Source organism: Papilio polytes, unplaced genomic scaffold (assembly GCF_000836215.1).
Source record: "Papilio polytes unplaced genomic scaffold, Ppol_1.0 DF824270.1, whole genome shotgun sequence".
In the NCBI taxonomy this organism is placed as follows: Eukaryota; Metazoa; Arthropoda; class Insecta; order Lepidoptera; family Papilionidae; genus Papilio; species Papilio polytes.
In genome coordinates, this window is record NW_013524934.1 from 2097338 (window position 1) to 2110451 (window position 13114).

The 13114-nt window shown below is 32.9% G+C and overlaps 1 protein-coding gene across 1 annotated transcript in view; it reads left to right on the forward strand.

The window, feature by feature from the left end:
- LOC106105182 (nitric oxide synthase-like) overlaps nucleotides 1–13114 on the forward strand; it is a 24244-nt gene continuing 11130 nt past the window's right edge. Inside the window, exons 1-3 of the mRNA XM_013285439.1 lie at nucleotides 1–344; nucleotides 11272–11408; nucleotides 12603–12765. Of these exons, the coding sequence (XP_013140893.1) occupies nucleotides 108–344; nucleotides 11272–11408; nucleotides 12603–12765 (537 nt within the window). The 5' untranslated portion in view covers nucleotides 1–107. The remainder of the gene's footprint in view (nucleotides 345–11271; nucleotides 11409–12602; nucleotides 12766–13114) is intronic.

Genomic DNA, 13114 nt, shown 5'->3' on the forward strand with positions numbered 1-13114 from the left:
CATACCGGCGTTTACATATATATTATGCTGCATCTATTGTTGCCTTCAGTACGCAGCACATTGATTTCAGTGATCGTGTTTCGGACTGTGCTTTGAATTAACGCGAAATGTTTAAATATTGTTGTTTGAAAGACGAAAACGATAGTACTGGTAAAATGGATCACATTAACGGTGAATACAAACCACCTGTTTGTCCCTTCCGAAGTGATAGATTTGACATTCAAAGAAATGGGAAGACGAATTTGCGCATCAAAGTGCCAATACCAATGAAACTAAAGAACCATTTAGTTTCTGAAGAAAATTTCGATACTCTACATTCACGTTTAGATGAAGTCTCTAGTTTTGTGAGTATTTAATTTATTTTTTATTAATTAGTAATACGAAGTATTTATTCTAGATGGACCTTATAGCAATGTTTAAATACCTAATTAATTTGATGTAGATTTCAATTTAGAACAAATGTTATATTCCATCTAAACGTATATTTCATAATTTGAAAATAATCTGCACTAATATTATGTAGAGGAAAGATTTGTATCTTTGTATTTTTGTACGGAAATAACTGAAAAACCTCTGGGCCGATTTTAAAAATTCTTTCATCATTAGAAAGATAATTTACCTGTAAGTAACATAGGCTATTTTTTTAATTCACGGTAACTAAGACGCCAGCAATTATTTTATAAAACAGTGACTACTTAATAGTCCATTAAGATATAATTACGGCTATCACGTAATAGATAACTAACGAGGCTAAATAAACATTCAATAAAGGTTTCGATTTTATTCAAGAGCAGTTCAACAAAATAAAAATTTGCAGAAAGTAAAATAAAATAATAGAAATGTGAAAGTATAACACACCTGATTAAATACTAATTGACAGAGACAAAACTACAGTGATTATTTAATTCATTTAAAATAACAATAAATCTATATTGCTTTCAGCTATAGTTGTTTTGTTTATCGGATCTTGTTAAAAAATAATATGTGGAATTTAAATCGTTATTAAAGTCATAAAATCATAGATATCAAATAGTGTAGAGTAAATATTACTATCCTAATATTATAAATGCGAAAGTTTAGATGGATGTTAGAAATTTTCGCCTAAACTGCTGAACGTATGTTAATGAAATTTGACATAGATAGAGCACAGTTTGAAAGGACACATTTTATGTATTTATGGTTTTTTCATTTCCACGCGGACTAAGTCGCGGGTAACAGCTTGAGAAAGATAAAATCTAAGAGCTTTTGTGAAGGAACACTTCGAGTTATAGTCACATCCGAGTTCCGATCTATTCTTAACTCGAAGAGTCGTCCATCTAATGTTTTTCTAACTCCATGAAAAAAGTCTACCGTTTTACTAACAGACATATTTTCCATAATGTTGTTTTTACAGATAAAACAATCGTTACGTTTAATTTGACACAAAAATTTAAAATTGTTAGTGTTTTTAGAAAAGCTAAAATAACTTTTTATACATATACTAGCTGTTGCTCGCGACTTCGAAATAAAAAAAAAACATAAAAATATAGCCTATAGTCACTGATAACGTGGCTTTTAATGGTAAAATAATTTTTGAAATCGGCACAGTAGTTTTTGATTTATTTCAATACATACAAAAATCCAAAAATGCAAACCTTTCCTCTTTATAATATTAGTACAGAAGTATAGATTGAAAGCTAAAATAAATTTAGCAATGATCTATACACAGAAAACAAATTGCATTTCCTGTAACAATAAATTGGAAAAACCTTTAGAAACCGTGGTAAAAGGGTTTCAATGCAAATCTATTATGGTACAGTCATGTTGAAACTAAAAACTGGCAATGTCACGAATTAGTCGTCTCGTCCGGGAAGTTGACACTTTTGTACAGAACGATACCGTAAAATAGCAATTTTACGCTGGTACAAGGAAATTAACGTTAAATACCAATTACTTGACAATCTACCTTAAACGAGGAAACCAAATCTTTTTTCAAATTTCTAATCAAATAATTTATATTTAAGTAATTAAATAAAACGATTACTGAGAGTAGTTTTTATTACTTCGTTTATAATGTTAAAGTATCACAACTCATCGTTTATATCAAACTAAATAGGCATTTCATTATACTTTTACTTTTTCATCACTTATAACACAGAGCAATGATAAGAGTTGGGAAAAATTCATCAATAGTCTTACATTTTTTATATCTTGGGGTGGTAAACGAGCAAGCAGCCACCTGAATCCGCCAAAATGGGGAAGCGACCGCTGCCCATAGACATTCGCAAAAGGGGATGCTTTGACTACTCTTAATCGACGGAGGAGGAGACGCACTTATAGAGGATATTCCTCCTTCCTATAAGTCTCCTCCACTGTCAAATCCACGTTCACATCCCATACTTTTCTTTTAAGAAAAAGGGTGGGAAGGAAAAGGGACTAAAGTTGGGCCTACATGAGTACAGATAAATCGCCATGACATAACAAGACACCCTCCATAGGGGATAAGGGCAAGTAGATGATGATAACAAGCATCATACCAATTTCATACTAAACAATACCCCAGAGTATATGTCTAGGTTTCACTAAAACAGTATACAAAGCAATGTACCAACATTTGAACTCTATATTTAGATATGACTCACACTAGTATTAAATAACTTGCTTTCACGTCTTATAATGATCTAAAATTGATCAATGTTTTTTGTGCCTTTAACCGCACCGGCAAGCGTGGCATTAAAATGTTTACAATTTGCATTGCCACTAACGCTAGTCGCACTATCGCTGACTCTATGTCTGGCGTAACATTACAAAACCGAGCATTTACACGCTGACAGATTTCAAATCGGTTCAGCAGTTTCCAAGATTTAGAAAACAAATAAACATCACCTGCTTTTATGATCAGAGATGAAATTTAAATTTAGACGTGGCATTTAAAGTAAATGGATTAATCGCTGTATCTTTTTTATTCTCTGTTACTAGTCAAATGTTTTTGTGCTTGTAGTGATCAATTCTTTCTATCACAAAGGTAACTATGTAATTACAAACATTCTATTACTTGCTATATTTTAGTTCTTCTGACTTTTGATAATTTCTATTTATCGAAAATATAATGAGTGGATGTTAAATATAAATGAATTGATGTAAATAAGAATTTAAAGACTCTTTGTTTTTAAAAACTCAGGAGATAGAGGAATAGCAGTTGTAGTTACGATGAACCAACAGTCATAACAGATATTTTTTTAAACAAAATCACGCCATAAAGCCAGCCTTGTATCAGTGAGTCACGAGACAAATTTATCCGTAGGTGTTATTATCTTATGGTTTCAAAGTATCAATTAAAACGTCCGAGTGTCATGTAGCATCATTTAGATTTAAGACTTGTTGAACACAATGGAGGTTATAAGTTAATCGACTAAGATTGAAAGTGGCAGTTATTGTCCTGCACTCGGTGCATTTTTAAAACTACTAACCCTAGATATGAGCACTACATTTACCCAATTGTATACGATAATTTTAACTCTCGGTGGTAGAACTTCGGAATATGTTAAGATTGAATGGGGATGGCTACAAAGGAAGAGGAAGACCGAAGAAAGTATGGAAGGATTGTGTGAAAGAGGATATGCTTAAGAAAGGAGTGGATTCAGATATGACGGCTGATAGAGATGTATGGAAGTGCAGCACATACTGTGCCGACCCTCCGTAAGGGATAAGGGCAAGTGGATGATGGTAGAACTTCGGAATATCACCCAGTAACGTGTCATCCTCATTTCAAAAAACTGTAATGTTTGTTCTTATTTCTTGGTATTACGGAATAACGTTTACTTCATGGGTTTGTAATTAGCACCTCTGATTGTAAACGGTTAAAGTGTACATTATTCTATAGCCAATGTTCTATGTTGTATTTAGTTTGCCTCATTCTAATATCTAGTTACTTGCACCGACTTGTTGCACACACTTCAAAGTCGTATATTACAAGGACACTGCGATAGGATATCATTCAATAGTTCAAAGTTGTTGAAGTATTTTATAGTTCTCATGACCTTACACCACATGATAAACGACAGACTATGGGAAGCAATACTGCAATTTTAATAGTCATTAACATATGGTAGCAATCTGTTCTGTATTTACATTACTTAAGTCTCAGATGTTATTAGGTTGTACAATATACGTCATATTGTAAATCCTAAACACTACACGAAAAAACTTCTTGATCGTCTGTTTTACGATTTGTTAACTGCGCTGTCGCTAATTTCAGAATCATGTTTGTATTTAAGATAAATTCAAAACAAACTAACGTTTATTTTTATTTTCTTCACCCGTTTTATGATAGCTTATTATTTATAGTTTTAAAAGTAAATTTTCATCAAACAGAAAATCAGTGACTCAACTTTATATCTATACGTATTTAGTTTCCTATATCATAATAAATTCTGACGACACAATAATTGTAAAATTCTTGAAACCCGGACGTTTTTAGAATTTCAATATATTCGGTTCTTTTGCCCATCGTTCTTGAATACTAAGGATTATTCCAAAATAAACACAGTAATATCTCCATGGTAACAATACAATGGGATTTTGCGAATTCAAAACCCGTTGTATTGTTAAGTTCACGCGAACTCATTGCGAGACATTTTTTGTATTTTTATATGACCTTAGCTGTCTCCGCGAGTCCGTCTGCGAGGAAATAAAAAATAATTAACGAGTAGCTACGTGTTCTTCCAGACTGTGTTCTACATCTATGGCAAATCGAGTTCCATTTAGCCATTTAGTAGTTTTATTTGTTATAATATTTTTAATTTGACAATGAGATCTTAAGTATTTTTTCTCATAACATTATTTGTTTTACAATTGTATAGTCTTAAATTTTCATTCAATGACTTACTATTGAAACTCCATTTCATGTTATAAAATAAACATAACCAAAACTGCATATAAACTCTAAAACAAAATTAAACGCTGCCAACATTCAAATACACTAATACTCAATTTTTAAACTGTCGAGATTGATAACGACTGCACTATTATTATTAGAGGAAGCGCTAATGATACGAAATACGAGCGTGGGTATAACAGTACAGTATTAAATTGGATGGAAGATATTAAATCTATGTAAGTACTATGATAGTCTTAATAGATGTGATTCGTAGACATTCCAAGCTAGTCAAGTCTCTTATCTTAGCTGAACGAAATACAATGAATTTAGCAAAAATGTAGATAGATAAGAAAGTTTGGAAGATCGCTAGGTGATATTTTTCTTTTAATTTCAAGCGGACGGAGACGCAGACCAAAGCTAGTAATAATCAGTCAAAGTCACTATCCATGTGTTAAGATTGAATTTGAAATTACTTTCACTCTGTTAGGAAATTAATGATGTTTTGAATCAAGTATAGTCTTACTTACATGGCCTGATGGCAGCAACGCTATTATCGCTGGAAGTTCTCTCAGAAAATAACACGAGACATCGTATGACAAGATAGCTAACAACTTTAGTTTCAATTTCGGCCACCGGGTCAAATAAGTTACTCTGACTATAATGAGCTGTCTGAAGATTGTCATTTTAATATCCAATGTACCGATAAGCATGCAACTATCTGCACTTTCACTTGATTAGTTTTTTAATGGTTTGTAATGTTTTGTTGTCTACTTCTAGTTAGATATCGTTTTATACTTTTACTTCTTACATCTCAAGAACTTTCAAACAAATGTCTTTCGTTATAGTTGACTTATTTTGTTTTCATTCTGTTAATCATTCATTCACTTGTCAGTATTAAGTTACTCGGTTCGAAAAAATATTTAAGTAGATTTTCTTTATGAAATACTAATTATACTTATGATAGGTTACACAGATTCTTATAGGTACCTAATTGTGAAGGAATAAAATTTCGAAAGATTTAAGGGTAACTACTCATAAAATGAATTATATTACGCAAAATTTTGTTTCGAAGATTTAATTACATTGTTTAAGTGTTTTGTTGAGTCACAAACCCTGGTGTTACGAAAAGACCGCGTGTCCGTACCGAAGAGACCGTGGGAACAATGCCCATGAGTGGACCGCGCTAATTTAATAACAAAGCTACTCTTGTCGAGTTCGTTAAATAATAACGAGTAAGTTTCCCGAACATCTTGTTAGTGGTTTATTAATTTATCCCACATAGTATATAACTAGGGAAGGTGAGAGTAGCCCCAGTGGTAGATAAGGTAAAGAGTATATGGTTAGCTTGGTATGGGCAGGTTATGAGAAGGGATGAATCGCACGTAACAACGTTAGTTATAAGTGTGGAGGTACACCGGTAGAGGTAGACCTAAAAAGAAATGGATTACGTAAAAGACGACATGATCAAAGAATGACAATAGAGATGACGTATGAGTTATGTGGAGGGCAAAATCCTGTTGAGCCGACCTTGCGGGTGTAGGATTAAGAGGAAGACGATGATGAACCGAGTTTAAATAAACCTGAAGACTGGCAGCCTAAGAAAACGTCCACCAGTGGCTTATCAAGCCTTTACTTCAATGCACACAAAGAAAAAAAACTACATCTAGAAGCAAGTTTATCGAGCCTTAGACCGAATATGCACTATACAAATCCGAAGAGGTAACAAGCCTATTATGTAATATTGAAGAACGCCAAGTTTTCCTGTAATATTATAATATTAACATGATAGAACTAATAGTAGTTGATAAAATATCGCTGTTCAAAGAATATGCCGTCACATAATTGCATAAGTCAATATAATTTGAATTTATGAATATAAAAAGGACTTCCATGTCTTTGTATGGAATGCAGATTATAAATAACTTTGTAACAAACAAATTAATTATTAAATACCTTTATACATTGTCTACAGTTCCCCATTTCTCCTTTGTTTGTTCTGTCGAATATTCTCGACTAAACTCACCAGCTTCATTGCACAAACGTGAGAACAAAGAAAATGCTTCTTAGAACAAGAAATATTAGGTAATTCTTATCAGAGTAGTATGACGAAATGATCGCTGTTGTGCGACGGAGGCGAGCGAGTGACGAATCATATCGAGGCGGATGCGGGGAATCCCCGCTTAAAGTGTAATTAGATGTCTATAGCCTCAGGAGGTACAATGTAACGCTTTCTGTTATAGGGATCGAATTTCAAATGTATCCAGAGCTGAGAGGCTTATTAAGGAAATCAAATATAGTTATGAGTGACAACTGCGTTAATAATAGATTAGTATTCAAAATTAAATGTGAGCGAATCAAAAATACTAGCTTTTTAATAGTTACTAGGAAGGTACTTCTTTTACTATATTCTACTATTTTGTCTATTCAACTAATATTAAAATCTATACTATTATAATAAAGCGTAAACACACACTTCTTTGTTGCCTAAGATGTCAGCAATTACAGCATATTTTTTAATAATTAATTTTTTAATAAAAAGCCCTACACTAACATCACGCTTTAGGCTATATATTTTCACGCTGTTAAACTTAGGGGTATTTGGATAAAAACTCTAATGTGGGAAAGAGACCATAAGTTGTTGCCAACATCAAGGAAGCAAGATTTCTATGGTTTGACATCATGTCATGTCACTTTGACATTTGCAATTGATTATTTGACAAATGTGAATAATAAAATGAAATATTTATAATTCTATGTGGATGAAGTCGCATGGGAACAGCTAGTATAAAATATTAATACAGAAATAGTTTTTTATCGTCATGAATATAGGAAATTCAAGGAGCGGCAGTTAATATTTTTTGTAACGCGTTGTAATACATATTCCGTACGCATGGTCTAATTGTTACCGTTGCGGAGAAAAGCAAACGCAAAATACAGAAATCGGCAGCAGTGGAAATATTTCCAATATGTATTTAGCAAGTACATTAATTCCCGGTACAGGTTAGATTGCGGCATAGGATCAGTGGACCGCAATTAATATCGAAGTAGCTGATGCAGGCGACTTCGTCTGTGTGGAATTTAAAAATAGTAGAAAACTTTACCTATGTTACTGAGTAATAACCAAGCTTTTTAATGGTGAAAGAATTTTTGAGTTATTTCAATACATATAAATCTTGTTTCTTTTAATACTAGTATAGATTAAAATTTTACAGTTTTGTTCTTTGAATGATTTTGTATGAAAGTGAATCTAAAAATCACTTTAATGTTAGTCTTCCACTATGTATGTTATGTATAGTTATGAGGCATTAAATATTTCTCTAACCGAATGCAGGCAACGGAACGGCTTACCTAGTAACATAATTTACTCTGTAAGTTTCCTTGTACGGTATTTTATGCATGTCAATTAATTCTTATTCATTAAGCGATTATAATTACATTTTTCTAAGTAGTATTTGATAATTATAACAATCAATTGAACTATTCAATGTAGAAAATAATAAGTGTTTATTGTACCAATGATAGTCAAGGCCTCGGGTTTCATACTTAAAATTACTGTGGAAGTCTTGAAAATATGTTTTTAAATAAATTATCATTTACAACGACAGAAAGAATTCAACGATTTGATCAAGAATTAATGCTTGTAGTGGAATCCATTTAGTTAAGTTGTGATTAAAATTTTCAAGACATACGTTTAAAGGTGGTTGTTAAAAAGGTTGTAGAGTGTGGTATTTGTGTTACTGAAACTTGAATAATAAAATTGATAACATTAAAATGACAATTTTATGATTATTATAAACATAATTCATTTTTATAGTTGGGATTAAATCCGAATTTTATAAGAATAGAAAAGTTAACGGTTGTACTATGCTAATATAAAAAAGCGTAAACACATACTACTTTGTGGCGTAGGATGCTAGCAATCACAGCATATTTTTAATTAATTAAATCTTTTTAAAAATCCCTACACTTAAGTCACGCTTTATATATTTTCACGCTATTAAATTTAAGGGGTAAATGAATAGGGTAAAACCCTCAATTGGGAAAAGGGACCATAAGCTACAAGCTGTCAACATCAAGGAAGGAAGATTTATTTATTTATTTACACTTTGTACACAATGAAAACAGTCAAAAAAAAAAGATACATATTGAGCGTTGGTAGTACAGGCGAGCATAACTCTAATAGAGTTTTCTTACTGCTAACCTTTCGATACAAATTAGATGTTTAGCAGGTAATGAATGATGATGTGCAATGAATGATGAAGATTACAATTTATTGTCATCATGTCATGTCATTTGGACACTTGCAATTGCAATAATTTAGAAATGTAATCAATAAAATAACATTTTCATAATTTCATGCGGATGAAGTCGCACGGGAACAGCTAGTTTATATAGCTGGTACACAATAATATACTTTGATATGTCATGTCAGATAATTCCGCCGGGTCCATTGATCGTGTGCCATAATGATGTAATCATGTTTTTATATCTTATCGGATAGTTTGTATGACCAATAGCGTAATCGATGTACACAGAGCTTTATTATAACAGATTAGTATCGATGTACTTAAGGACAGTGCTTTCTATTGTTGATGACAACGAATTTTCTAGAAACGATAAATGATTGGACATTAAAATGATTTAGTTATTGTTTAACGTTTTCAATCTTTTTAAGGTTTTTCTTCTTTTTTTAACAAGTAGTTCGTTTAGGATATCTAATTATAAGCGCACTTTTTACACATAAGACATTTTGACAGTGGTAGAGCCTGTTTTATTTTCGTATTGTAGAGCTGGCTCGTCCCAGCAATACCACGACCAGACAGAAGACAGGCGTGAAGTGGAAGCAATTCCACGTTTCATCTGGTGAGTGTGGCGCCGGAGGCCCTACTTTAGTCCCTTTCTCTTTCTGCCCCTTTTCTTAAGAGTAAAGGATGAGAAGGAAAAGCGGATTGGACGGTGGAGGAGACGCACAGGAAAGGGAAATATCCTCTTTATGTGCGTCTGCTCTTCCGTCGATTAAGGGTAGGCAACACATTTTAATGGCGGATGTCTATGGTTAGCTGTCACTTCCCTATTTCGGCGGATTCAGGTGGCTGCTTGCTCGTTTGCCACTATATAATATTAAAAAAAAAATCTACAGAACTAATTAAGGTTAAAACCGACAGTTATGAAGGTTATGTTGTCTTTTTATATTTTTATGCGACATGTTTATTTCCCATATAACTATTTAATAAATTTAATATTTCACAAGTAAACAAAGACATCGTTGCACGGACGTAATTTTGTCTCTTAATTAGCTACAAGACCTCGGCTGATCCGACAACTTGTTACAAATTGAAGGTTGGAACTAACGATATTTACGCAAACTAAGAACGGTCACATCAACAAAAACAAACATTACCTATTCTACGATCCTACCCAAAACAATTCACGAACGACTACATTTGCTCTATAAAAAAAACAATGTCAACGATCGCCATAAAATTGAATGAAGAAAAAAAAATGTAAGTAAATGCCACACTTAGTGCAGTTCCAGGATTATGTAATTAGACCCTTAGTGTATTGATCATACAAAATTTTCATATAATGGTACCATTAACAATTAAATCGACATTGACATTTATACCACCATCAATCACAATTAAAATGTCAACGATATAGTTATGATAAGGGAACTAATTGTAATTACCAATTCAAATGACTTCATACCAGACTAAAGGCCGTCATACATGTACTTTTTACGAACGACTGCAAACTGCAGAGCCTACGTTAACTGTCAGCTCAACCCGATAGGTACTGATTGCTTCAACAATTCCGTATATAACGACCCTAAAGTCCATTAGCTACCAAGTAATCGTTTATGAAATTGTTTTGTAGATATCAAATCCGGAATCAACTTTATTGTGTACATCAAAATTATTATATTCCATTGAAGAGTCGTAACGACGTAGCAATTACAATGACGATCATAATAGGTAATGTTCATCGCGCATGACCATAATGTCGTAATAGCCAAGTAATTAAGCATTGTGCCACCCACCATCAGTATTTAAATAAGCTCATAATATGCGTAATATGTTGACAGTCGGTATATATGTATGCCATGCAAATAGTTTATTTGAATATATTTTTATCTATCTACTTTAGACACGTTATACCTTGACGTCCGTTAATATACTCGTACATACCTATTTAACGAGTTATTTCTCCTATGCATTTTACTTTTTTTTTGTAATGTAAGTTGTCAAACGAGCATTCGATCAACCGAATATGCCGAAATAGCGAAGTCATCTGCCCATATACTATCTGCAAAAATAGAAGAAAGAAGTACAAAACTGTTGTTTTAAACACAATAAACGGAAAATGAATAATCAAATTGATTAATAAATAATAATTTTAACATTTTCTTACAGAACACAAAATGCACGGAGAAGTTATGTCAAACAAGCATCATGGATATACCAAACAGAGGTGATACTCCGAGAGCACCCGAGGAAATCTTTAAAGAAGCGCAGACATTTTTAAAAGAGTATTTCGCATCTATACGCAGGTATATTTTATAATACGAAAACATTTTTTTGTATACCGTACATAACTTTATTCGCGTGGATTCGGTTGGCCTTGTCTTACTGCGGTTTCTGACGCGATTCCAGTCAAACTATAATTTAAGAACTACCTACTACTAACTAACTACTTTGACAGTGGTAGAGTCGGCTTTAACATCTTCGCATGAATGAGCCGGCTCGCCCAGTGTAATGCCATGACCACACAGAAAACAGGCGTGAAGTGAAAGCAATTCCGCGTTTCGTCTGATGAGCGTGATGCCGGAGGCCTAATTTTAGTCCCTTCCCCAATCCACCCTTTTCTTAAGAGGAGAGGATGGGAAGGAAAAGGGGATTTGACGGTGGAGGAGACGCATAGGAAGGGGAAATGTCCTCTTTATGTGCGTCTCCTCCTCCGTGAATTAAGATTTGAAGTGAGTGCCTTTAGTTAAATTAATTCATAGTCGCGTCTACCTTAGCGATAAATTAATAACCCCAAAATACGTGGAGTGGAATTCGAAAACAATAAAAAAATCTAAGACATCTGCAACGATATTTACTAATGAATGAAAATCAATACCAATTTGAAACTGAGCGCTTCCTAGGATTTCCAGAAATTACTTTCTAAACGGGATTACTAACTGAGCTTCTTTGTTAAATTTAAATTGTAATTTAAGAAGTTGAACTTGGTTTTGGCTTAATTTTAATGAGCTTCTCTTCTATTAAAGTCGTTTGTTCGTAGAAGAGCGATTTATTTGTTTTACCGATACATTAAAGTTTACTAATTATTTTTTAACATAGATTTAAATAATAGGATATATAGAACTATTTATCAATCGATATTCAAATCATACTAAACATACTTTCATACTTCTTACTTCATACTTCATACTTCATACTTCATACTTCGTACTTATATTTTAAATACGAAAGTTTAGATGGATGGATGGATTTTTGTTAGAATTTGTAGCTTAAACGGCTAAACGGATTACGATGAAATTTAGTATAGGTGTAGAGAATAGTCTGGAAGAACACGTAGGCTACTCACGTTTGTTTTTTTTAATCCACGCGGACGGAGTCGCGGGCGAAAGCTAGTCAGTTTATAAATTCTAAGCAAATCGCAAGAATCCATTTTATTCTTTTTCTTATGGTTATCATGTCCTGTCTGTTTTAGTAATGTCATTATTATCCCATATTTGTAGAGAAAACTCAGAAGCCCACGTGGGAAGACTGAAAGAAATCGAGGCAGAACTGGTATATAAAGGAACATACAACTTGAAAACCCCGGAACTTGTCTTTGGTGCGAAGTTAGCGTGGCGCAATGCTACACGATGCATTGGACGGATTCAGTGGAAGAAATTACAGGTAATATGTGGCCTGAGTCTACTCAAAATTGGGTGTGACTAGGCCTTCGTCTATCAAGGGGCCTCGTATTATATTTTTTAATAAAATTGATGTTTGAAATAATTTTTAATTTATTTGTTATTGATTTTATAAATATACTCGTATAACGTTACTGTTATAGATTTTTTATCCGTTTACATGATCCATTGTTTTTTTGTATAATTATTTCTTAAATAAATGCAACGCTAGTCTAATAGAAAATGGAAAACAATCCAATGTGAAAAAAAAACAAAACCGACTTCCAAACAAAATACACGAAAAACAAAACAAAATGCACTAAAAACAAAACAAAATACACCAAAAACAAAAT